This window comes from Sturnira hondurensis, unplaced genomic scaffold (assembly GCF_014824575.4).
Source record: "Sturnira hondurensis isolate 20B ecotype Veracruz unplaced genomic scaffold, ASM1482457v3 Scaffold0020374, whole genome shotgun sequence".
Lineage (NCBI taxonomy): Eukaryota > Metazoa > Chordata > Mammalia > Chiroptera > Phyllostomidae > Sturnira > Sturnira hondurensis.
In genome coordinates, this window is record NW_028093005.1 from 275,365 (window position 1) to 301,619 (window position 26,255).

A 26,255-nucleotide genomic window follows, 5' to 3' on the forward strand; every position below is an offset into this window, starting at 1 on the left:
CTGGGTGGAAACAGAGACCAGATTTACAAGGGAAGTTGGGGACTCCCTGCCCCTCTTGCAGTGACAGTGCCCCCACACTTTACTGTAGATGTGGCCAGGCCAAGCACCATGTCAGGTAGACTTAGGAATAGTGGGGCTGCATCCCAGAGCAGCTGGGGCCAGTTCAGCCGGCCTTACAGCCAAAGCTCTCTCCGTACTCCATCCCCAAATAGCCCACCTCTGTGCCTCAGCAAAGACGCCCTGTGAATTCCAGCACCGTTTATTGGGCACAAGATGTTCGGTGTGGGGCGGCTTCCTACTGCCCCATTTCCACAGTGACTGAAGTAAGGCTTGTTGACTTGTTAAGAGTCATTATTCCCAGACTGAATTAGTATACTATACTCAAAAGTAGAACTGGCATTTCCAAGTAGTGAGATAAGAATGCTTTGTATCAAAATTGTGATTAAAAATATATAAAAGTTAAACCCACAGGCACAAGGGAAAAGGGCAATCCTGAGAACTGACCTAAAATGTCAGCCTCAATCCTGTGTAAATCCTGTGAGCAGGCAAACCTCGGGAAGGCCAGCGCCATCGGGCGGTGGGGCGTGTGCAATCGTTCCCCTCTGAGCCTGGCTCCCATCCTGGCCAGCTTCGTAGTGCCTCTGGCAGTGCAGAATGCCCCCACCCCTGCGCAACAGGGAAAGGCGTGGGACACTCAGGCACTTCGGAGCTGAGACTGGACAGGACCGAGCCCTGCAGCCAGGGCAGTGTGGGAGGCTGGCCCCACCTGGCACTGTGCAGCTTTGTGGCCACTCTCAGAGGTGGAACCTGCTGCTCACCTGGACATTGCTGAGGCCAGATGGCAGAGTCTGGGGACCGAGCCTATGGTCACCTCAGACACACTACAGCTCAGCTCCAGGCCACTGTTTCCAGTCCTTGGTGTCTGAAGGAGAGTTGGTCCCAGAGCCTTGGGCCCCTGGTGGGAGGGGAAGACAGACCAGGTCAGGCCTCTGGGACCAGATCTTCCCCTCTGAGCGGGGGCCCAGCACTCAGCAGAAGCCAGGAGGAGGAGCAGACTGTGGAAGCAGTGTCGCCGTACAAGAGGAGGCAGGCACACGTCGGGACCTGGGCAGGCCGCTAGGACAGCATGGACCGCTGCACCGCCTTCTGCAGTGACTGCCGCGTCACCAGCAGGCGCACCACCTCCTCTGAGCGCTTGGTGAGCCGTTTCCGGGCCTGGTCGTGTGTGACCATGGTCATGTCCCAGCCGTTCACCTGAACCAGGGGGAGAAGACAGCCACCTCAGTACCCACCCTCTGGGACCTGGAAATACTCTGGGCTTTGGGGAGACTGGGTTACACAAGCTGATGCCCCCAAGGTAGAGGATGACAGCCAACACACAGAGAATACAGCCAGCTTCCCCTGGGGGCAAGGCCAGCGTGGGCTCAAAAAAGCCTTCTTCAAAATGGCTTCGGTGAGTCTCCCAAGTGACCCCAGAGGCAGGCACAGCCCCAGCCCCACTCCCTCAGACCCAAGCCTTGTTTCCTCCTTTGGGACTTTAATTACCTGCATGATCTTGTCGCCAATCTGCAGCCCAGCAATTTCAGCAGGGCCTCCTTCAGATACTCGTGTGACGTAAATACCCTGGGAAGAGACAGCCCAGTTCAAGCCCTAGGTTCTCTGGACTGGCCTCTTATCCACAGAGCAAAGGCCAGCACAGCATACTCCCAGCCGTCCAGCTGTCCACCCCTGCACCAAGCCTACCCCATGCCCCTGGGCATGAATGCTCCAGCCCCTGCTGTCCCTGGGCTGTGTCTGAACAGGCCTTCCCAGGGCTGGGAGGCCCACTCTTCACCCCTACCCCTACTTATTCCCACCAGATCATTTTTTAGCCCTTCTTAGAGAAGACTATTTGAGAGATGAGAGGTCTGCTCCTTCCACAAAGGCCCAGGAAGCAGAGACATCCCCCTCAGGCCTCTTTGTGCAGAGGTCCCAGGACCCTCCCCTTACCTTATCGGTCTTATCTTCTGAGAAAGGATTCTGGGAGGGATCCTGGTCAATTCCACCTCCAATGCTGAAGCCCAGGATTAAGTTCTCACCTTGACGCAACTTGTGAATTTCAACTCTTTGCTGGCAAAGAAAAAAAAATGAAGTAGGGGTTGGTGAGTACATGGAGAACAAATCTGGTCTGTCTCCTTCAGCAGCCTCAGGCTGCTGGGACAGCTCAGCCATGCCAGGAGGATGGGGCCCTGGGACCCCTGAACAAATCCAGCTGGTCACCAACCTGGGAGGCTGGGGAGGTTGCGACTCAACTCAGCCACATCAACCCACCCACACAATCCTCTGTCCAAACTTCTGCCCCCTTCCTCTGTCTCATGCATCAATCAGTCTCAGTCACACATGCTCTAAGCCCCTCATGTCCCAAGACCCAGGACACTGCTTGCTATGGATGGTGGCCTGTGTCCCAGGGGAGGGACCACACAGGGCAGGAGGGGTCAGACCTTGGAATAAAATGCAAGCAGCTTGCTGAGGCTGCTCAGGTTGCTGAGCCAGCCCAATGAAGGGCAACACTGAAGATGCTCAGGGAAAGTGAAGCTCAAACTCACACAGAAAGAAGAAAGGGCTGTCCGGTCAAGAAACAGGTACAGAGGCTTGAAGGTGCTGTAGATACAGGTCCATAAGACCAGGGTGTACAGTGTAGGACCAGAACTGGGAGGTGAGATGAGGCAGGAGCCAGACAGGACAGCTATGAAAACCAGGACTAGCAGACTGGCTCCGAGGGATAGGGATTCTCCCTAAGCCCGGAACCTTGCTCTTGTGCAGAGTAGGAGGTAGAGGAACATCCTAGAGTTTTACCACCATTTCTGCGGCTGTGGTCCCCACTATGCCAGGCTCCTTTCAAAGCCTTCAGCAGCCATGCTCCAGTCACCAGATGCTAGGAATCGGACCAGATCACCCTACCCCAAAGTTGAGAGTTTTAACATGAAACAGGGAAAAAGCAAAAGCTGACTTTATCTGGACTTTATCAGGAGTTTGGCCACTTGACCCTTCTGAGCCCACTGGAGCTATCAGGAGTCGGGGAGTAGGGCTGGTTGTGATCAGGTTTGATGCTAGAATGACTACTCAATAGGAAAATGGACATCTCTCAGAGGTGGGATGTAGAGGCCAGGAGACATGAACTACTTGGAAAGCAAGATCAACAGACTCAGGGTCAACATCTGGTCACCTGGCCTGGCTGGACACAACCACACCTCAGATGGAGATCCTAGAGGAGAAGCACGTTGAGTGTGAGTGCCAGGAGCCATTTGGGTCATCCAAGAGGATGAAATGGTTTTAACATTCTCAAGATGTAACTATGTAGAGATCACAGGAGCCCGGGAGGAAGCCTCCCCCACCCCATCCCCAGTCGAACAAGAGAGAGGCCAAACCCCACCTACCATGTTCAAATGTGTTAGAATTGGGAGGTCATGGGCATACAGCTATGAGGAAAGCCCAGGAACCAACCATGACACCAGAGGGGGAACAGGAAGCATAATCCCAAAGGCCCACTGGACCCAGGCCCGCATGCCCAAAAGCTCCTGCAGGCCTGCTCCACCTCCAACACATACCTTTGACCCACTTTCAAGGTCAAAAAGAATACAGGCCCTTGGGCTAGGAGGCAAGGCTTTGTCACTAACTTGTTGGGTGAAGTCAGGTGGATTACTGACCCCTCCCTGGCTCTTCACCTGTACCCATATTTATCCCAGCTAAGGAGCAAGCCTGGCCCCTTCTCTCTGGGGTAGCTAGGGATCTGGAAGTCAGGTGGCTACAGCCAGGGTGAAGGTTAGGACAGTTCTCAGCAAGTCCAGTAATGTTTCCTTCTAGCCCTGGCCTGAGCTGCTGCTCTAAATTCATTGTCACATGTCACCTTTATCAGTGACTTCACACACCACCAGCTGACTCCCAGCACACCCATCTGAGATAATACAGCCATGGCCCCAGAACAGGGACTTCCACCTGACCCAATGCCTGCCTAACAGCTCTCTTCTCCGAGAGCTGGGCCCTTCCTAAGTGCTTCTTTATATGGCTGGCCATCACTGGACCTCTCTGAGACTCACTCCCCCACATCCTGGTCTCCGGGTCCCATCCAGCTGTAGCACTGGCTTTGGGACTAAGGCTCTGGCCTCCCTCACTTTATTCTAATAATACCTGACCAAGACAAGCCTAGGAGTGGGTTTGGGGGTGTGAAATGGGGGCCTGATCTGACCCCAAAAGGTCTCTCCTCCAGCCCCAAGTGCCAGACAGGGGACCTGGACTTAGCCCCTGGTCTGGGGATCCAGGAAAAGTTCCGAGCAGAACCAAGCCAGTTGTATGAGTCCACTCAACGGGGTGGTGGTGAGTCCGAGGAGGCAAGGCTAGAAGGAAGGAGGGGTAAGGGGCTGCTACGCAGGCCTTGGACTCCTCCACACCTCAGATCCTTCTCTGGGTGGCTGCTCCCACTGGTGTAGAGGAAGCACTTCCTCATTCCAGAGGCTACGACTCAAGGATGTCCGGGCCGGCGCCTGCCCCCTGCAGCTACCCAGCTGGGATCACAGGCCCAGGAAGGCCCAGAGAGCTTTTCTAGATTCCCACAGCCCGGCCTTTCCCCTTAATCCTCCCCTCCCTGATGGCTGAAAGGAGGCCAACGCAGCAACAGTAGCGCGCGGATTCTAGCCAGGTCCAGGCTCTGAGAAGGCTCTTGGATCCCAGCCGTCTCTTTACACGGTTGGGGAGACCGCGGCTGGAACCGGGACTGAAGCTCTGCCGCGGTTTGCAGGAGCCACGGGCTTGAAGCTTTGTCAACCTGTTTGGGCTGTCAGTTTACCGCTCTGCAAAGTGGGAGCAAGACACGATGAGGAGGAACCCGCGCGAGCGCACTCACCACGACGGCAGTGACCGGTTGGCCTGGGATGTAGGACATCTCGACCCCAATCTAGCAACCAAGTACAGCTCCGCGGAACCCGCAGCAAAAATCTACGGAACCGCGCCCTCTGGTTAACAAAGGCCTCCTGGCTGGGCCCGCCCCCTCATGAATAGTTAACAAATCTCCAACCAATCACCCACCGGATCGCTTTTCGGCTCCCGGAAGTCCCAGTGGGTGCGTAGTAAAACGAGGTGGAGGCGGAGCGTGCTTGGGAGACCCTCGGCGCACGCGCTAGAGGGCGGGAGCGAGGGCTTGGCGCATGGGCAGTCTGGGCCTTCCCAGCAGTCTCTAGAGCAAGATGGCACTGCGGGGGTCCGTACCTCAGAGTGTTTGAGGGAAGGCCAAGTGATTATCTGCTGCCGTGTTCCAGGTAATCGGGCGAGCCTGGGCGGGGAATGCAGACGTGCTCTCGCGCCCCGTCACCCCAGACTGACCCGAGCTTGTCCAAGCTTTCAGCCTTCTCAGCGTCTTTTGAAGGTTCAGCACCCAGGAGTGGAGCGAGGTTTTGAAAGCCCCAGGGGGAGGGACCGCATGGACCCAACTCGCTGAGCACGGGGCGCCACTCGTAACTTGGTTTTTCTCCGTAGCTCCGCGGGAAAGCAGAGGCTGAGCCCCGGCGGGTACGATGGCCGCTGTGGTGGCGAAGCGGGAAGGGCCGCCGTTCATCAGTGAGGCCGCAGTGCGAGGCAACGCCGCGGTCCTGGATTACTGCCGGACCTCAGTGTCAGCGCTGTCGGGGGCCACGGCCGGCATCCTCGGCCTCACGGGCCTCTACGGCTTCATCTTCTACCTGCTCGCCTCCGTCCTGCTCTCCCTGCTCTTAATTCTCAAGGCGGGAAGGAGGTGGAACAAATATTTTAAGTCACGAAGACCTCTCTTTACAGGAGGTCTCATCGGAGGCCTCTTCACCTACGTCCTGTTCTGGACATTCCTCTATGGCATGGTGCACGTCTACTGAAATGGGGGCAGGGATGACTTTTTTAAAAAACCAGATTGGGAAGACTGTTGCCAGAGATTAACCGCGTGTAGACTTACTTAGTTTTTGAATTGTTGAATTCGCTGTTTGTTCTGTAACGTTATAAGTAACTTATATCAGAAGATGAAGAGCTGTAATATTCGTCAGATTAAATGAAGCGTGAGACACTTGACGGAGTTTTTTCCTACCTTAACGTATACTCCCTGTCTGTCGTGGTTGCAGAATCGCCAAGTTTTGCCTCCTGGAGTGCTGGCACTCAGGCTTAGCCGTCTGTAATTTCCCTGCATTTACGCTAGGACCTCTGCCTAGCGTAAATACAGAGAGAACTCACTGTTAACACCCTAAGAACTAATGACAATGTTCATTGTGTGTCCTATATGCCAGTGATCGTGCCTTGTACGTTTTACAACCATTGTCTCATTTAATTCTAGCAATGTCCCCATGGAGTAGATGTGATTGTAGCCCCCCGTTGATGAACCTAAGGCTCCAGAGAAGGCACAGCTTTGAAAAGGCAGAGCCAGGTTCAAGTGCAGGTCTCCGAATTGCTCTTGTGTATTGGCTGAGTGAACGTGTTCAGAGCCCAGCCTTCTCTTCCCAGAACCACTGCTTTCAGGTGAATGGTGTCCTGTCAGTTCCATTTCACCTAGTTACAGCAAGCTGTCATTTTCATTTAAAAAAATTAATTCAAGTCCTTTTCTAAGATTTGAAAATTAAACAGACTGTACATTTTTAAACTAAACTTTGGGCTTGTCTAGAGTGAACATGTTGCTCCCGGAATTTACAGTCTAACTGGGAAGACAGCATCACCTAATTTCACAGATACTTTAATGATGGTAAATGCTATGAACAGAGTCCACAGGAACCCCAAGCCAAACCCAGGTTGGGAGGTAGGGGTCAAGAAAGGTTTCTTTGAGGCACTAACAGAGAAGCAAAGGTTAACTGACAGTCAAGTAAAGTGTGGAGAAGGGCGTACTTGCAAGAAGGCACATATGTGAGGGCCATTGGGCAGGAAGGAGTCCAGCCTGTACCTGAAGCATCAGAGAAGCTATGAGGGAGACCTGGACCAGGACATGGAGGGCCACGGTGGGGGGTGTGGCTTCGATTCTTAAGAGTGAGTGAGGAAAATCTGATAGTACTGGGGGAGGCCTTTGGAAGTTTTAGTTTGGTGTTATGTGATCAGCTTTAGATTTTTTAGTAATCAGTTTCAGATCAGAAGGGATCTGAGAACTTGAATTTGAGTTTCCTTATGCAGATGGTATTGGCCCATGGCCAGTAATAGAAATGGATCTGGGACCCAGGCCCCCGGAATTCCATTTTGGGTTCTGGACTGCATGTTTGCACATGAAGCCAAAAAGCAGCTGAGGCCACAGCTTTGCCTTCCTCTCCCCTAGTACCTCATCTGACCACCACTGAAGATGCCCGCATTAGTAGTTTGCACCCCCTCTCCAGAGCTCCCCAGTCCTCTCTCAGGGCCTTCTCCGAGTGGGAAGGGGGGATTCATTCCTGGTGTGGGCTAAGGAGGAAGCAGCAGTGGGGCAGGGGTGGGGTTGGTGAGGGAGGATGGGAGGTAAATGAGCTGATTTACTCCTCTATTGTTAAGCAGTAGACTTGTTTGAAATGTTCACTATTATAAAAATACTGCAATGAATGTTTTCATATCTGTATTTTTGAGGAAATTTAATAAGCTAAAGCAGAAGATTAAAACTTAATTTAAAATGCTTTCCAGAGTCTTACCAGATTACTCATTGAATGAGAAGTGCCAGTATTAGTACCTTCCTGGTCCTCAGGTTTGCTCATTTAGAGTTCCCATACCTTCATTTGCATTCTTCACAAAACAAGGAATATATTACATTGCTCACTAATCATTTCTGTGTCTGCCGCTTTTGGCCTCACTTTCTTCTTACATTTTCCTCTGAAGCATAGGTGATCATGAAGACTTGAAGAAAATCTTGACACATTTAAAGTTAATCCTTTTATTGTTTTATAACCACATAGCAATGTCAGAGAATACATGTTCTGGGCAGGTCCCAGAAAATTTGCCATCTCCCCTCCTTTAATGCTGTGTAATGGCCTAAGGGGAAGCAAGTACCTGGGGGGAAAATTGTGTCCTTAGAGAGATTGTTCTCGTGTCCATGGAGAGTCTGCTTTGAGGAAAGTGGCATCACTTGGGCAGAGGCAGTTGGTTGGAGCCAAGTGGCACCCTCCAGGTGTGCAAGATGCCATTCCCAGGGGAATGGTTTAAGGACTCTGCAGGGCTCTGCAGTCCTTAGCTGTGGTGCTTCGAGACAGTCTCCTGGAGGAAGTCCCATTCCCCTTCACAACCACTCCCCGGTAGGCTGTCAGCCTCTGAGAAGAGAGAACTGGTGGGGTGGTGGGGAAGAAAGGGCAGCCATGGCTGGTAGGTCCTGATGACCCCTGCATCAGGGGTAGAGGGCACTGGGCACCGTGGCAGGTTCCCGCGATGTCGTATGGATAGCACCCAGTCTACAAATGTATTTTTGACAGAGGCATGGGATAACTCAGTCGTTAGGGAAATGCTAGCTAGATGGCTCTTTAGGCCAGGGCCTGAACATGAGCACAAGCAATTCTTGTGCTCCTGCCCTGTCAGCTCCCAGGAGGCTGCCATGCCATCTTCCTGATGCGGCCACAGGCACCCTGAGAGAAGCCGGCTTTCCCATGTTCCTGCTTCAATTTCCTGTCTCAAAGCCAGTTCCGTGAGGTTAATGAGTCCCCCCACTCCCACGTTGACATTATCGGGAGGAAAAACCCACGGGAAGGGAGAGGGGGATGTGCACAAGCAAGGGAACTTCGGCAATGTGCAAATACACTGCACTATCCAGAAGCTGTCGTGGGGTCGCTGGCCTTTCTGAACATGGTGCCCCTGACATGTAGTAGGGAGACCCCCCCCCCCCGGAAAGCTTTGCTGGACTTGAAAAAACAGTTCAGGTTGAACAAGTCCTCCATGGCAGTGAAGTTTACTGGGACCCCAGCCAGGTTGCTTAGTTGAGACTCCAACTAAGTGTTAGAGCATTGTCCTGATGAGCCAGTGTATCGATGTTTCCCTCCCACCCCTGCCCTCTGCCCCTCCCACTCGCTGTAAAATCAGTAAGGATAAAAGTAACATAAGTGGAGGAACGCCTCTCAGCTCCAGTCACACGGTCGTCATCCAGTTCCTCAGTTGCCCCTTCTCGTCAAAGGGCTTTCACATGTGTGGTTCCCTTACCTGGGATGCTTCCTCCGTCACCTGGTTAGACTGCTACTGACCTTCCAGGCTTCAATTTCTATGTCACTTTTTGGGGGAAACTTCCTCTGGCTACTCCAATGAAAACGCGCTTCAGACTGCTGGTTGAGATTCAGCTCCTCCAGGGCTGGAAGCTCTGGCAGGGACTGTTCCTGTGTTGCTTGCCACAGTGTCACCAGCATTTAATCCAACACCTGACGCAATAGGTATTCAGTAAATCTTTACTGACTGAACAGTGTAGGAAGACATTTTCATTCCAATATAAAATAAATAGTGCAACTGTTTTTAGGTCTTGTGGCTGCTGGCAGGCAATACCAAAAACAGGTTAAGAGCAACCAGACAAATTCCTGAGCAGCTTGACCTTCACTTCCTCCCAAACATAAAACATGCTGGAGTATTCAGTCCAAGGGTTTGCTTTAGCGATGAAGCAATGCACCATAATGGATGGCCCAGGTTGTTCACTTTCCACAGAGAGCAGGTGGGCTTGCAGAATGGTTACCAGGCAACCCAGGGGGAGGGAGCTGCTTGCTCCAGAAACCTTTCAGACCCTGCTGACCTTCTCCAAAGGCCCCACAGGAAGGAAGCTTACCTCCTCCTCTGTGTGCAAAGAGCCAGGCCCCCAACACCCCAGGGAGGCCCAGAGAGCACTTTGAAAGAGGACACTCCCTAGGGGCCAGCAGCTGTGCGAACACAGCCCTGGCGGCCTTTGCTGCTGCATGGAGTTCTCAGTCTCTTCCCCTTCGGTTTGAGCGGGGGCTCCTCAGACCTGGGAGGGGAAGCCCACCAGCTGCCTCCCAGCACAGTATTTAAGCTGCTCCATTCTGTTCCTGCCTGACAGGGGAGATGAGGCCTGACACTGCACACATGAGGGAAAGGTCATTTCTGAGGGAGGATACCAGGGACCAAGTGCATTCTCTGCTTGAAAACAAGGGAGCCTCTTGGAACTAGAAAGTCAGGTTGCCTCGAGAACAGGGGTGAGAGAGAAGCATCCACTCTATTCTTTTGTACCTTTTAAATTTTGAATCATGTATCATCTAGTTCAAATATTTGAATTTAAATGGATTGTGACGCTCCTTTCCCTGGAGCAGGAAGGGGTATCCTGCCAGCCTCAAGGTAGAATGTGTGAGTCTGACCTAGAAATCAGCACCGCCCACCAAAGCTGACTCTTTCCCTCAGAATCGGGCTTTGCAGGTGTCCTCAACCAGGGCCTGTCAAAATGTACAGGGCGCACAAATGACTGGGGAGTGTTGTTGAAATGCAGGTTTCAATTTAGGAGGGAGGGAGGGAAGGACTGGAGACTGCCCATCTAACAAGCTCCCAGGTGACGTGATACAGCTGATCCAGGGACCATACTTTGGATAATGAAGCTCTACAGCCACCAGGGGAGGGAAGCAGCAGAGTTCTGCAGGGTACAGCTGCAGCGGCGGTGGAGTGGGGGAAGGAGGGGCAGGGGTGAGGTAGAGGGACCCCTAGTAAGGGTTTCCACCTGCCGATTGAGCACCATGTCATTAGCCCTGCAGACCCAGCCAGCCTCGGAGGAGAGAGGGAAGGAAGCTGGGCAGAGATAACTAATCCCGCAGAACAGCTAGAGCCAAATCACAGGCAGCAATCGCCCATGTGGATGAGCCGCTGTGCGCAGAGCCTCCCCGGGCTGGGTGGGTCAGGCTGGAGCAGAGGCCCCTGCCTCCCCTTTCCTACCTTACCCAGAAGCCCTCAGAGGCTGCCTGTCCCCTCAAGGGCCAGCTGCCTCCTGAAGGATTCGGTCCTCTCATGGTTGCCCCCTTGGCCACCTTTAAATTGAATCCCTGGGGGCAAAGGTCTTTCTCTGAGGAGCCATTGTGTTCCACAGCAGTTTGTGCAAGTCTCAGCTAGAGGCTGGAGGAAGGCTGGAATGGCAAGTCTGGCGGTGATGTCTGTTGTCTTTGAAGGGAATGACAAGTGTGTGCCTCTCCCTGGTGGCCAGGTCAGTGTCTCATTTGAGCATCTCTTGGACAGGGCCCAGCCCACGGCAAAAAAAAAAAAGTTTACTATATGTATGAATATTGGGTGAATGAATGTCCAGCTAGTTTCTCAGAAAAAATGAAAACACTCTTGTATCAGTGACACCCTGGCTGGCCCCCTTCCCTCTCCAGGGTCTTCTCTTCTAGATCTGAGCAACACTGGTCACTGGGAGGCTCCCCTCCCCCGACACACAACAAAAGATTGCAGCATGATCCCAACAACATGCAGGAGAAGTGGGGGTCCCTGGAAGCCCCTGTCCCGCACAGGCGCAGATGAGAGGCCGTTCCAGTTCAGAGCTGCAGGAAGTTCTGCCCCACATCTTCACCAAATCCGCTCTCAGCCCATGTCTCTGGCTATGCCTCCACTGTCTGCAGGTTCTGCAGCTGCTCCACATTCGCCTTTCCATTTGCTGGGTGGCCAGATCTGTGGTGAGCGGGGAAGGGGAAGTTGGGAACCCTGCAGACAGGCACAGCCTCCCGAAAGGCAAACTCTGCCCACAGCAGCCTCTCAATGGCAGCTCTGCAGGCAACCAGGGACAGGTTGCATCCGCAGAGACAGGCAGTGTGATCGGTTCCCTGGCTGCAGACCAGACACATGCAGGCGCTCAGCAGCTGCCCTCTGGAGCTGTCCCAGCAATGAGCAGCAGCCACGGCCGTGGCACCTCGTGCCTCCCACAACAACAGGTGAGGCTGTTCCAAGACTGGCAAGGTGGCCCTTCTTCCCTGTCACAGGCTAAGGAGCTCAGGCGAGCACCTAAGAAGTGACAGTCAGCTCAAGGAATATGTGGGGGCCACTGGGTGCCCAGCCTACCCCAGCTGACCCCAAGCCTCCTCCGTCTCCTTGCCCCAGCTGCTGCAGACCCTACAAGCTCTCTTGCTTCACTCCTCTCCATCCTTTACCCTTCTTCTCTGTCCCAGTCTTTTCCTTTTCCCTTCCCTGACCAGACCCAGCTCCTGGCTGGAGGCTGCCAACCACTGAGTCAGCAAAGAATAAAAGCTGGGGCAGCAGAAAAGTCCACCCCAGGCCAGTGAATGCCCTCCTCCTGGGATATGGCTTACAAGAGTAGAGTCACAGAACTGAGCCTGGCTGAGCAGCAGAGGTTCCTGTGTGCAGCCCCCCCTAGGGAAAGCAAAAGGGGGGCGGGCAAAACAGGCCCAGAAAGGGCCAGTCCCCAGCTGAAGGGCACACGGGAGGTAGAAGCCAGGCAGGCCTGAAGGCCACCTCCAGACTCAGCCCAAGGCTCCCTCCTGTGCCAGGCTGTGGTCACACCTGCAGAACCAAACAGGCTGCCAGGACATTGCCCCAGGGAAGGGCAGCCTGTAGGCCACCTGTCAGCACAGCCACCACCCTCTGGAGGCAAGGGCGGCTCCAGAAATTCCACTTCTACCCTGGGTAAAGGTCCTGAGACAGGGCGGGGGTGCTGACGCAGCCATCTCACAGGGCTCCCTGTGGGCCACTGGGAAGGAAGTGCAGCTCACCTTACTTCCTCGAATTTCTTGTTGCGGTAAAAGTGGCTCTTTTTGATCAAGTAGATGAGTACCAGGTCACAGAGGAAAGACCCCTGCAAAAGAGTTGGGGATCCCTGACTCAGAACCATAGACTTCTGGAGAGCCCACAGCCATTTGACCATACTACATACATCCCATTCAGTCCTGTCATAGTCCCAGAATGGGGCATCACTGTCCCCATTTCACAGATGAGGAAACTGAACTCAGAAAGAGCACCTTTGTTTAAGGCCACTAAGCTGGTCCATGGTAGAGGCCAGGTCAGCCTGGCATCCATCTGATCCCTCAGGCTAAGCACCTCCCACACTATCCTGACCCCATCAAATCAGGTGTTTGCAGGGTGTTCACCCCTCACCAGGTACTGTGCTGGGGTGCAGGGAGGAACAAGACAATGAGGCCTTCTGGGGACTGTCCCTTTGGTACAGGGGACAAGCATGTAACTTATGGCACAGAATGACAGGTCCTATGACTGGAGAGGAGCATGGGAGCCGAGAGGAGACAGGACCTGACCCAGCTTGGGCTGAGTCTGAGGGCTGAAAAGGAGTTTGTACAAGGGGAAAACAAAGCTCAAGAAGGGTGTTGCAGCGGTAGGAACAAGCTTGTCCCGCCTGGGAAATTCCACAGGCCTGTGGGGAAGAGCCTGCAAAACTCCTTAAAATACCTTTAAGGCATTGGTTCTAATCCTGTAGGGGGTGGCACTGAGGGCTTTGAATGGGGACTGGACACAGAACTGTGGCATTAAAAAGATCTTTCTGGGAGTCAGTATGAGAGATGGGTTGGAGGGGATCTGAATGACAAGGGCACCACAGTGGTGGCCCAGGAAAAAGGAGGCAGCCTGAGCTAACCCAGCTGGAACCCACTGACACCTGAGCCCACTTGTGCTTCAGACCAGAGTGAGTTGTGCAAATGCCCGCCTCCTCCAACAGAGGGCGAATCCACCGGCAACACAGAGGGGGCTTCCAGAATGACTGAGTAGAGGGTGGAGAACAGAAGCAGATTGGTGGATGTGCCCACAGAGACACCTGGTCCTCTGACCCTGGGCTCTGCACCTCTTTCTGCCCCCACCCCCAGATGTCAAAAACATTTTTTTATCAGTTCCTTGTTTCACAGGGCCACGGCTGAGAAACCCTGTATATAGCTGGATCCTACCTCTGTTTACAAGTGGAGATGAGGCTTAAGAAGTTCAGGGGCCAATCCAGTATCCCAGACAACCCCAGCCCCAACCCCAGCTCCCGAGCAACAGGCAGATGCCTCTCTGGCTCTGGAAAGAGAAACTCAGGAAGTCCCTGCCCCCCGGGGAATGCTGGAGGGGTATGGAGTCCCAGAGAGGCCCCTTTACCGGCATCTGCACTGACCCAACAGCTCTTTCTGGGGCATCAGGACAGCTCCCCTGAGGCAGTGTCCCCCACCCCACCAGTGCTCAGAGGGTAAAGGAGAAGGAGGGGAGAGGTACTCACAACACCCATGAGCGCCACCCCTGAGCCCACGTTGATGACTGTGGGGATGATGCTGAACTTCCCTGCCTGAAGCAGAGAGACAGGCACGGTGAGGGAGGCAGGTGGACAGCAGGATCCCCAGGAACTCCAAGCAGAGCCCTCCCGACATGTCTGCCCCACCCCGGGCCTGCCCAGCTCACACACCCTGCCATTCACCATGACATCAAAGCGGATCCCGTAGGCTTTCATGAGGGTGCGGAACTCCACCCCAGCTCCATCACGGTAATATTTGGCAAACCTGGGGAGACACGGCCCAGGGGAGACCTCAGCCTGTTTGGCAACACAGGCTTGGCTGCCTGGGAGATTTATAAGCACCCCCAGGACCTGGCTCACAGCAGCCCCAGGAGAAGCTGTCCATCTTGCTGACATGCTAAAAATTCGTTCAGACCTTTGAAGTCCTTGCCAGACATCCCCCAAGAGACAAGACCTTTCCCACCACACGCCGGGCCAGCCCGGGGCCACCAAAGCACTGATGAAGCCGATGTGGCCGAGAAGTCAAACCTCGGCGTCACAGCACAGCCAGGGCAATGGCCAACCCCTCTCTCCTCTCCCAGAGGCCCCACAGGAGGCCACTCCTCACCTCTCCTCAGCTGTTCTCCCTCACCTCCCCCTCTGACACAGATCCCCAGGAAGGGCTCCCATCGTCCTGGCAGCTACGAAAGGACACAAAACATGGACAGAGCCATAGGCAGCAGGCCCAGCCCAGTTACCTGAAGTTGTACCCGGAAGAGACAGAGCTCCCTGGAAATCTGCTGTCCAGGCGGCTGAAGTAATAGCGAGGGTTGCATTCGGAAGGGGCTCTGTCAAGGTCGCAGTCCCACTCGATCTGGATCCCTATCACACCGCCCTGGGGGGAAAAGAGATGAGAGTCGGTGCACAGGAGATTTTGGAGATGGACAGCAGTCACAGAGCAGCTCTTCACAGAGAGCTGGAAAAGCCAGGGGATGTGCTGATGCCGGGGGCCAGCCCGGCTGGGGAACCCTTCTGGAAGGAAGGTGCAAGGCCCACGAGAGTCTGGGAAAGGTGCGTCGCTGACAGCTCCCGGCCCCAATGGCCTCCTGCCTCATCATCAGAGAGGACAAGAACTACCCGGGGGAGCTCCTACAACGGGCAGGCGCCTTACACCGAGCCAGGGTGTGCTGGGGCTCCTGGTTCAGGCTCAGCCGCTGCACCAGTGCCTGAGAGCCAAACAGGTGCCGAGCGTGCCCCTCACTGAGTGCCCAAGCAGGCTGTGTGTCATAGCAAATCCTGCAAGTGACCGTTCCTGGGGCAGATGACTCCACAGGGCCACCCCACCCCATAGGTCCCCCCACACACTCCCTTCTCATTACAGAGCCCAGGCCCAGAGCCCTCGGGCCTCCAGGGAAGGCTCCCGGGTCACACACCACACACCTGCAGCGCTATCTCCTGGAAGTTGCTTCCCGTCCATTTGACCACAGACCCCAGTTGGAAGATGGGGCAGTAGGGGTTCTTGGGGCCAAAGTGACAGGACTTCAGGTACGCTCTGTCTTTGGTGTCCAGCACATTGGTCCTGGGAGGAGGCCATGAACAGACAGTGAAATGAAGGGAGACTTGCTGTTTCCAGGCCAGAAACTAGACCTGACCCAGGAGTCCCAGGGCTCCTCACCCAACCCAGGCCTAGTCCCGGACTTCAGCCCTCTCCTGGAGCCCCGCCTACATCCTAGTGCACTGGAGAGCAGAGCCCCACCCCCAGTGGTTCATTTATACACACACACACATACACAGGGACCCCACCCCCACCCCGCACAGCCATGAAGAGGGCCAGCCAAGGCCCCACCCCTGGGTCCCCAGTAGCTGAGCCCCACATACTTGAAGAAGTTGAATTTAGGGAAACGAATGAAGTTCTTTATGTAAATGGTAAAGTCTTCAGCCTTGTCCAGGAGTGGCTTCCTGAAAACCAAGCCAGGACAGCCAGTGAGGAAGCCCTGCGGCCTCTGCACCGCCCCCAGGCCCGTGGTGGGGCCGAGGCCCCTGCTCCCTGGGCACCCTGGGGCCTTGGCCAGGACAGTTCATTTGCTCATGTTGGAGCAGTGCTCAGTGCATGTATGTGGGTTGTCCTCAGAACGAGGATCCCCCAGTGGGCGTGTCTCTGCCATCAGGCTGGGCCCCACCACACAGAACCAGGTGACTCCTAGGGTCCCGAACCCAGACACTTACTCTGGCCTGGACCTTGACTCCACTGGGCACCAGGCGAAGATCTCACAGGTTCCCCTTGTCAGGTTCTCTGCCCGCAGGCAGCGGCCAGTCCTCACTCCTGCAGGGTAGGAGAGGGACAATGCCAGGAGTCCCCCGGCTCCAGGCCCTCTACTGCTCCCCAGCCCTGGCCACTCCAGGCCTCACCATTTCCAGTCATGACAGGCTTCCCAGGAGGGCAGTCGCTGTCCTCATAGCACAGGGCATCCGGAATGCTGTCGCTCTACCAGGAGAGGAAGGGCACCTGTGTGGAGGTGCCCGCAGGCCTCCCAGCTCTGAGCCAGGTCCCACCCCAGGAGCTGAGAGAGGTTCCTCCCCAAAATGGTGCAGGCACGTGCCCTCGCGCACACACCCCAGAACCCTTGGAGGGGACAGGAACCCCCGCTTCCGGAGAAAGGCAGAGGCCAGCCGGTGCTAGCGGGCCTCCCACCACCTCCCCAGCTCCCCACGCCAGACCGAACCTCTGCACAGGTTTCCTGCCGCTGGTTGGGGGTCACAATCAGGTTGGTGATGATAAAGAAGACATTCTCTCCCTGAGGAAAACATACAGGGGTTAAGGAACCTCCTTGTGCCCTCTTGGGGACCCCCCTTTCCGGGGCTGCCCGGCAGGGGTGGAGTCTCTGCATGGGTATTGGGGAAGATGGGGCCATAAAATCAGTAGATTCCATCCACCCTTCTGCCCACTGACCTCAGAGCCCTGAGCAGATGCCCTCTAATAGGTTTACCCCAGGCCCATACCCACAAACTGCTCCTGCCCCACAAATCCCTATCCTTGCCTCAGTCTCTGGGGTCCCAGCCGAGATCTGGGAGGAGAAGGAGCAGTGAAGGGGCAGTTCTAGCCCAAGTGGACTGTGAACAGGCCAGAGGCCAATCTAAGGGGCCTCCTCTGACCTGGAAACTCTCTGAGCCCCATTTGGTTTCAGCAGGCCCAGGGTTTGTTGGGAACAGAACAGCGCTGCCACCAGGAGGCATAGTCAAGGAGGGAAGGAGGCAGGCGTGGGGGAAGGATCTGGACAGGGTCTCTATTTATAAACTCTGGCAGCTGTTCTGGGCCAAGGGAGACAATAGATCAAGGTCTCTGGGTCCCAGAGCAGCTTCCCATGTGACCCACCCCAGCCAACTTGGGTGGGGCTCAGACCTGGGGGGGGATGACATAGTCAGCAACGTCCCAGAGTCGCTCCCCCAACTCCGAAGTGTTAGTGAAGGTCACGCCCTTGACTTTGGTGATGATGCTGCTCTGCAGGGAGGTGTCCGTGTCTTGGTAACCCTTCTTCAACAGGAACACCCACCTGTGGGAAGGGGACAGGCAAGGCGGGCATCAGCCTTGTCGCTACCCTCAGGTTTACCCCCAAGCCCAGGGTGGGTAGGAAGGACTCCACCCTTCCCACCCGCTCCTGGACTGGGTCACAACTCCTGCTGCTGCTTGAAGCCCTGTTCTGCAAGCAGCAGAGGTGACACCAACCCCAGGCCATAGCGCACTGCTCTCAGTGGGGCTGGGAGGACTTGTGATGAGACAGGCTCACCCTCAAACTGGCCGTACGACCATGGGCAAACCATTGAACTGCGGGGGTTCACACAGGGTAACGGCACCACCTCCGTGTGGGGGGTGGGGGCAGTCAAAGGACCTGAAGCCAGTCATGGGACAACCTCAGTCAAACTCCAACTGAGGGGAAGCCTGCAAAACTAGAGTGCAAGATCCAGTACCCTTTGACACCCAAACACAATTAACAAAAGAAAAAATAGATAAGTTGGACTTGACCCACATTAAGAACTTTCATGCATCAAAATACACTCTCAAGAAAGTGAAAAGATAACCTACAGGAGGGGAGAGAACGTTTGTGAGCCATATAACTGGAAAGGATCTAGTATCCAGAATATATTTTTAAAAGTCTTGCAACTCAACAATACAAAAGACAAATAACCTAACTTAAAAATGGACCAAGGGCCCTGGCTGGTGTAGCTCAGTGGATTGAGCACAGGCCTGTGAACCAGAGGATCGCAGTTCAATTCCCAGTCAGAGCACATGCCTGGGTTGCAGGCTGGTTCCCTGCAGGCCAACTCCCAGCAGGGGACGCAGGAAAGGCAACCATACATTGATGTTTCTCTCCCTCTCTCCTTCCCCTCTAAAAATAAATAAATAAAATTTTTTAAAAAATGGACCAAGGGACTTCCGGCCAAAATGAAGCATAGGTGGAAACACTGTGCCTCCTCACACAACCAGAACAGAGAGGAAATTGAACTGTATGGAAATCTGACAACAAACCATTCATCCAGACCAGTAAGAGAGGCGGAGTCGGCAGTGTCGGCGGCCGGTGGAGAGGGGTTGTGGCAGGAAAATGCAGTAGCTGGTGGACATGGGCATGCAGGTGGCGGTTGGCAGACCCCAGGCACAGGGAGGAAATGAACAGACCCAACCCAGTGAGGCACACAAGGCAGCTGGCTGACTGGGACACACATTCACGCGCAGATAAACCAGGCAAAAAACGGGCAGTGAGACAGACCGCACAACACAGGGCCCCAGCAACAGGAAATAAAGCCTAAAAGCACTGATTGAAAATACTTGTGCATTGAAAACACTTGTGGGGGTTGAGGTGCAGGGAGAGAATCCCAGCCTCACAGGAAAGTTCACTGGAGAGACCCACAGGGTCCTAGAATGTACACAAGCCCACATACCTGGGATCAGCACCAGAATGGCCCAATTTGCCCAATTTGCTCAGGTGAAGCGGCAGAGGAGACTGAAGTCTGAGAGAGCATGGAACAAGCGCCATTATTCTCTCTCTGATCCCGCCCCCACATACAGCATCACAACCCTGCGACTGGGTTGCCCCGCCCTGGTGAACACCTAAGGCTCCGCCCCTCGCACGTAACAGGTGTGACCAGACCAAAAATTATGACTCAGAACAAATCAAAGCCCCAGAGCCAATACTTTTAAGTGACCAAAAGATAGCCAATCTATCAGATGCACAGTTCAAAACACTGGTTATCAGGATGCTCACAGAACTGGTTGATTTTGGTCGCAAATTAGATGAAAAAAATGAAGGCTACACTAAGCGAAATGAAGAAAAATGCACAGGGAACCAATAGTGATGGAAAGAAAACTGGGACTCAAATCAAGGGAGTGGACCAGAAGGAAGAAAGAAACAACCAAACATAAAAGAATGAAGAAACAAGAATTCAAAAAAATGAGGAGAGGCTTGGGAACCTCTAGGACATCTTTAAACATTCCAACATCCAAATTTTAGGGGTACCAGAATGGGAAGAGGAATAGCAACAAGTGGAAAACTTATTTGAACAAATAATAAAGGAGAACTTCCCCAGTCTGGCAAAGGAAATAGACTTCCAGGAAGTCCAGGAAGCTCAGAAAGTCCCAAAGAAGTTGGACCCAAGGAGGAACACGCCAAGGCACATCATAATTACATTAGCCAAGATTAAAATGAAGGAGAGAATTCTAGAAGCAGCAAGAGATAAGGGGACAGTCACCTACAAAGGAGTTCCTATCAGACTGTCAGCAGATTTCTCAAAAGAGACCTTACAGACAAGAAGGGGCTGGAAAGAGGTATTCCTAGTCATGAAAGGCAAGTACCTACATCCAAAATTGCTCTATCCAGCAAAGCTTTCATTTAGAATGGAGGGACAGATAAAGTGCTTCTCAGATAAGGTCAAGTTCAAGGAGTTCATCATCACCATGCCCTTATTGTATGAAATGTTAAAGGGACTTATCTAAGAAAAAGAAGATAAAAAAATATGAACAGTGAAAGGACAGCCAACTCACAGTTATTAACAACCACACCTAAAACAAAAGCAAACTAAGAGGACAGCTAGAGCAGGAGCGGAGCCACAGAAATGGAGATCACATGGAGGGTTAGCAACAGGGGAGTGGGAAGAGGAGAGTGGAGGAGAAAGTACAGAGAATAAGTAGCATAGACGGTAGGTAGAAAATAGACAGGGGGGGCAAGAGTAGTGTGGGAAATGTAGAAGGTAGAGAACTTATGGCACATGGACATGAACTAAAGAGGGGGAATGTGGGTGGGAGGGGGTGTGCAGGGTGGAGGGGAATGAAGGAGAGGAAAATGGGACTACTGTAATGGCATAATCAATAAAATACATTTTTTTTAAAAAGGACCAAGGATTTGAATAGACATTTCTCCAAAAAAAGATATACAAAAAGCCAATAAGCACATGAAAATATGCTTTATTTCATTGGTCATTAGGGAAATGCAAATAGAAACCACAATGAAATACCACTCCACACTCGATAAGATGGCTATAATCGAAAAGGCAGAAAATAACAAGGGTCGGTGAGAAGGTGGAGAAAGCAGCACGGATGACGGAGGCTTAACACGCTGTGTCTGCTGAGGGACTCCGCTTGGCGGTTCCTCAGAAGGCTGTCATGACCCAGCAGGTAGACCCAAGAGCACTGAAGACGTATGTTCACACAAAAACCTGTACGTGAATGTTCTTAGCAGCATTATTCGTGATAGTCAAAAAGCAGAAACAGTCCAAATGTCAGCCAGCCAATGAGTGGATAAACCAAACGTGGCAGAGCCTCCCAGTGGACTACCAGCTCGGCCTAGGAAGGAATGCGCTTCTGACGCTACAGCAGGGATGGACCTTGAACACATTACGCCAAATAAAAGAAGCCAGCCCCCGCCCCCAGAGCACATCGTGTGTGATTTGATTTATACGAAATGACCAGAGTGGGCAAATATATAAAGACAAACATCAGATCAGCAGTTGCCAAGGGATGGAGGTGGGGAGAATCATGACTGACTGGTAACAGATACAGTTTTCCTGGGCAGGTGATGGCGATGTGCTGGAGTTTGATCGTGGGGATGGCTGCACTACACTGTGAATGTACTAAACACCATGTGTAATCACTGTGTAATTTAAAATGATGAAAATGGTGGATTAGATGTTCCAGGCGTTTCACCTCAATGTAAAATGTTTTTTAAAGAAATTCTATATTCTTCCAAAAAAGGTCAGTGTCATGAAATACAAAGAAAGTCTCAGGAACAATTCCAGATGAAAGGGGCCTAAGAAGACGTGACAACTGAGCGCAAGGCATGAGCCTAGATGTTTCTTTGTTATAAAGGTAATTACTGGGACAATTTACAAATGGTCTATAACTTAGACAATAATAACATTTCAATGCTAACTTCCTAATCTTCCTACTGGTACTTGGTTGAATAAGAGAATTCCTTATTTTGAAGAAATACACAATGAAGGATACAGGAGCAAAGAGGCATCATGTTTGCAACCGACTCTTACACAGTCAGAAAACATTGCATATATACGGAGAGAGAAGGTAGAGAGGGCAACCCCAATGTGGTAAGATGTTAACATTTGGGGAGTCTAGTGAAGGGCATTAAAAGTTTTTGTATTACTCTTGTAACTTTTCTGTAAGCCTAAAATTATATCAAAATACAAAAAAACGGATTTTAAAAATAAAATGGTACATGCAAATTGCTCAGTACAGGAAGTGCGTGCCCCAGAGGAAGAGTTTATGAACACAACTCATCGATGCATCGCTGGTGTTTCTGTTAATGTTATAGATCATTTAGGCTAACCAGACCTTAGGAAAGCTGGGTAAACTGAGGCTGGGAGAGATCACACGGTTGTGATGACGGATGCCCTGCACCTCCCAGGATGCCAGGAAGGGTTCTCTATATAGCAGGTGCCAACCAGGACATGTCCACCCTCTTCATCCCTGGGGCCGGAGCTGGCATCGTGTCCTGGCCCAAGGTTGTCCTGTCTCTAAGGAACTCGGAGATAGCTGAGACCCTGGGGCCAAGCAGCCATTTGGGTTGGGACGCACGGGGCCTGGCCTGGACAGAAGCATGACGCAAATACTCAAGGAACATTCACTCACTCATTCGTTTCACACCTGTTGCCTGAGCAGCTAGGTGATGCCAGGCCCCTGCCAGCCTGGTGGGGAGTCACACAGACATTCAGCAACTGAGTATCCAAACAAGCGTATAATTACACTGTGGGAAATTAGTTGACATGTGGGAGGAAAAGGAGAGGGAGCTATGGGAGATCCCAGGTGGGAAGAATGAGTGGACACTGTTGCCCAGGTAGAGGAGGAAGGCCCCCTGGTTGAAGAACAGGTGGGAGACAGCCAGGTGCCTTAAGGACTAAGCCAGGGGAAGCCAGACCTGCCCTCCCAGCTGGCACATCTGCTCCTCCCCCAAGCAGGAAGCAGGAGGGACTCAACAGCATTTACTGAAGAAGTAAAAGAGGCACACCGGGATCCCAGCCTTCTGCTGTCATTTCCTCCCTCCACCTGTCCCCTCCCTACTCCAGGGTGAGGGCTCTGGACAGTGCCTGGCCAAACAACCTCAAGGGGCTGCCCCTCTGAGTTTGGCACCAGCTTCCACCAGGTGGAAGTGGGGTGTGAGTGGGGCGGAAGGCCTGGGCAGGACCCCCAGCTGGACACCAGAGCAGCCAGCCTCTGGTGGGGTGAGTTGACCAGAGGGACATGTAGGGCTCATGAGCTGTCCCAGCCGGAGGCTTGGCACTGAGCTCAGTGATTATAAATAACCTACCCAGTGTGGGAGGCTCCTGGGCGACAGCTGCAGCCCAGGCCCCTGCATCCTTGACCCCTTCCTACAGACCTAGTACAGGGCTCCAGGCCAGGAGGAGGGCGCTGCCTGGGGAAAGCCTCATAGACCAAGGCACCAAGAAGCCCCTGCCGCATCTTGTCACCTCCAGAGCCGGTATCTGGGAGTAGAGGGCTCCCTTCTTACACCCCACCCTTATACCTAAGAGCTCAAGGAGAGCCCCTCCCAAGGCGGGTCACGGACCCCCAACGACGTGCTCACAGGCCTACTCTGGGGCTCTGGAAAGACCACCGCTGCTGGCCCCCGCCCCCCCTTCCGGCAAGCCCCCAAGCACTCACACCACCAGGTAGGTCAGGATGGAGACCTGCAGCAGCCGGTAGAGCAGGCCCACCTTCTTGTTCTTGGCAATGACATACTTCTCAGTCTTGTAGTCGAACAGCGACTGGTAGAGCCCCTTGCAGCCCGCCTGCCCCATGGTGCTGTCTCACCTGGGCCAGGGGACCGAGCCGCCAAGCGTCAGTCTCATGGGAGCCGCCCCCGCCCGACTCCGGCGCCCGCCGCCTGCACGTCGCCGGGCCTCTCAGCCCGGGATGCGGGCTCCGCGCTGCGGGGCTGGGGGGCGCCGCTCCTCCCGGCCTGGGCCGGCGGGGAGGGCGAGCGCCGGTTGCCCGGTTGCCCGCGGGGCCGGGACAGCACTGCGGGGAGCTGGGCGGGGGCAGCACGGAGTGGCGCTCTGCGACCTTGCGGCCACCCCTTCCTCCTTCCTGAGCTGACAGTGACACCAGCAGACAGGTCCGTCCGCCCGCCACTGGCGTGGGAAGCCCCAGCGGAGGCTGGGGGACCACACGTGCTCCGGGCGTCACGGGAGGAGTGAGGAGACCAGGGGATGGGAGAAGAGCTCTTTTAAAGCAAATCTCCCCTCCCCTCTTTCTCTGCTGCCGAAGAAATCTCAGCGGTTCCTCCCACGGAACAGATGGGGAAACAGAGGCCACGGGAGGAGGACCCTGTAGCACCGGAAGTGGGTGTAAAAGGGGGTAAAGAGCATTATAGGTGAATAAAACGAGTTTCTTGGTTTTCCTTGCTCCCTGGGAGAAGCCGAGCCCCCACTACAAAGGCCGGGAAAGAACCAAGACGTGACAGAGCCATGGCTCCTTGTAATCAAGCGGGTCCTCCTGTTGCAGCAGCTGAAAGGGGTAAAACGCCCCCCCCCCGGGGGGAGTCGGTTGCTAACCAGGTCCCAGTGCCCACAGCACGAAGAGCTGGGTAGCCCACCTGGGCAGATGGGTGGGGGTGGGGAGGCACAGGCGTCCAAGGCCCCGGATCATAAAATACGTCTGCAGAGAAGGTCTGTGCCAACCTGTTTGAAATGTTCCCAAAGCAAGAGACCTAACCTAGGCCTCCAAGATGGCAACCCTCATAAGCCGGAGAAATTAAATGACACAGGGGAGCAAAGGTGAGGGAGGGCACCTCAGAGATCAGCCACGGAGAGGAGGCCCCGGAGTAGCAATCCTTCTAGTGTGGGAGTTGCCAGGCTTGCTCAGGGGCTTGCAGCACCCTTGCCATCCAGCCAGAACCCCACTCAGCTTCCAAGCCTGGCCCCCACACCCAGGAACTTCTTTTCCCTGAACCACAGGTTCTGGGTGCTGGAAGGGAGCCTGACATTCACCAGGTATGATCCCCTCTAAAAAGCAAAAGTCCAGGGCAGAAGGTCTCCAGTTTTAGTGTGCACGGGAATCATTTGGGGGAAATGCAGATTTCTGGGACCTGCCCCTAAAGCTTTAATTTGCTAAATCTAGTGTGCAGCCTGGGAATCTGTATTTTGCTCTCAAACTGTCCTTTGGGGGGCACAGCTCTTTGCACTTTTTCATCAATTTCAGCTCAAATGCCATTTCCTCAAAAAGGCCTGTTGTTATTGCCACCCACCAAAAGTAGCCCCCACCCCAGTAACCTCCTATCCCATTACCTCTTCTTATTTCCTTAGAGTACATGTCATTCTTGGATGTGATCTCCTTTCCTTATTGACTGTCCCACACTAGGACCATAAGCTCCAAGAGGCCAGGGACCCTACCCCTGGACATCTCTGTATCCCACGCCCACTGCTATGCCTGCCACGTAATGGTTTACTGCATATTTGTTGAGTAAACAAACTCAGGCCCAAGATTTTTAAAACGTTTTTAATTTTTTTATTTCAAAGATGGAGGGAGGGAGAGAAACATTGATTTGTTTTTCTGTTTCCTTATGCATTCATTGGTTGATTTCTACATGTTCCCTGACCAGGGACCGAACCCACAACCCTAGCATATCAGGGTGACACACTAAACAACTGAGCTACCTGGCCAGGGCTCAGGCCTGATTTTTTAAACAAAAAAGGGATCTGGAGCTGCCACCCATCCCACTCATGACAAGGGATTTTAAAAGCTGACATCATCCTGGAGAAAGGCCTTGGAAACTGGCACCAGACCTTCCTTCCTCGATGTCCTGCCAGCCTCTTCCTCAGCCCTCCCCTCACTCAGTTCTCTAACACTCGAGTGATCTGCGGCCTCAGTGGAGCGACATCCCACCTATGAAGAGGCCCCTCAACCAGAGTCCATGGGGGAGGTGCCCTTTCAGGAGCTTGCAGTCTGGGCTCCAGGCTGGAAAGCCTCCCCCCACTCCCAGAGCCCCTGCCCAGCACAAGCAGAACACAGGATGGTGCCACACTGGGTCTCCCCACTCCCCAGAGGAGTTCCAGGCTTGTGGTCTCTTCATGTTGCTGGGGGATCCCCCAGAGACCAGGCCTTCATTTTGCAGGAGGAGTAACTGAGGCCCCAGGCCAGAAGGGAAGTCTATGGCTAGCCCCAGTCCAGGGCACTCTCCACTATCCTTGCTTCCTAACTCTTTACTAAGCACCTAATGTGTGCTGCTGGAGAGGCTGCAGTGCCAAGTTCCCCAACCCCTGGCTCATCATAACTGCCCCTGTGGCTTTAGAGAACGGGCTCTGCTCTCACCTGCTCTCCAGTGTGGGGAGCCCCTCCAGAACCCCGCCATAGCCCAGCCAAGACCAGGCTCCAATTTCTGTCGTAACTATCCTGAAAGTTTAGAGACCACATGAGGGGTGGCCAGAGGGGAAAGGGCTGTCCCCAGGGCTAGGCCGTACCCCTCCTGGGGGCTCCCTCACAGCACAGCTTCTCATACAACTAGGTCCTGACCCATTGGTGGGTCATGAAGTCGATTTACTGGGTCACAACCAGAATTTCAGAGAGAGAGAGAGAAAGAGAGAGAGAGAGGTAGAACATATCAGTGTTTAAGAAAGTAAAGGTAGGTAAGCCCTGGCCAGGCAGCTCAATTGTTCAGTGTTGTCC

At 53.7% G+C, this 26,255-nt stretch overlaps 3 protein-coding genes and 1 long non-coding RNA gene across 7 annotated transcripts; 2 read left to right on the forward strand and 2 right to left on the reverse strand.

Annotated features, from left to right (window-relative positions):
* Nucleotides 1-246: 246 nt before the first annotated feature.
* On the reverse strand, nt 247-5,013 carry TAX1BP3 (Tax1 binding protein 3). The gene is made up of 4 exons (XM_037029575.1): nt 4,880-5,013; nt 1,990-2,109; nt 1,546-1,623; nt 247-1,254 (listed from the first exon to the last, which is right to left on the reverse strand). The coding sequence occupies exons 1-4, from the start codon at nt 4,916-4,918 to the stop codon at nt 1,117-1,119; spliced, it is 375 nt and encodes a 124-aa protein (XP_036885470.1). The 5' UTR covers nt 4,919-5,013; the 3' UTR covers nt 247-1,116.
* Nucleotides 5,014-5,181: 168 nt separating this feature from the next.
* Nucleotides 5,182-7,298, forward strand: EMC6 (ER membrane protein complex subunit 6). The gene is made up of 2 exons (XM_037029576.1): nt 5,182-5,291; nt 5,509-7,298. Exon 2 carries the CDS (start codon nt 5,547-5,549, stop codon nt 5,877-5,879), a length of 333 nt encoding a protein of 110 aa, XP_036885471.1. The 5' UTR covers nt 5,182-5,291; nt 5,509-5,546; the 3' UTR covers nt 5,880-7,298.
* Nucleotides 7,299-7,854: 556 nt separating this feature from the next.
* Nucleotides 7,855-23,891, reverse strand: P2RX5 (purinergic receptor P2X 5). Of its 4 annotated transcripts, none has more exons than XM_037029565.1 (12): nt 23,253-23,891; nt 17,493-17,643; nt 16,816-16,887; nt 16,502-16,577; nt 16,319-16,415; nt 15,971-16,051; nt 15,533-15,671; nt 14,851-14,987; nt 14,297-14,378; nt 14,102-14,167; nt 12,618-12,700; nt 7,855-11,562 (listed from the first exon to the last, which is right to left on the reverse strand). In XM_037029565.1, the coding sequence occupies exons 1-12, from the start codon at nt 23,387-23,389 to the stop codon at nt 11,493-11,495; spliced, it is 1,191 nt and encodes a 396-aa protein (XP_036885460.1). In that variant the 5' UTR covers nt 23,390-23,891; the 3' UTR covers nt 7,855-11,492. The 4 variants fall into 4 exon arrangements, with proteins under 4 accessions (XP_036885460.1, XP_036885461.1, XP_036885459.1 ...); XM_037029566.1 differs by having other exon boundaries at nt 14,285-14,378; nt 23,403-23,889; XM_037029564.1 differs by having other exon boundaries at nt 14,285-14,378; nt 23,253-23,889.
* On the forward strand, nt 22,605-25,072 carry LOC118975569 (uncharacterized). Its single transcript, XR_005064096.1, has 2 exons — nt 22,605-23,260; nt 24,896-25,072. It is a non-coding gene; the product is annotated as an uncharacterized LOC118975569 (long non-coding RNA).
* The last annotated feature ends 1,183 nt before the right edge of the window (nt 25,073-26,255 follow it).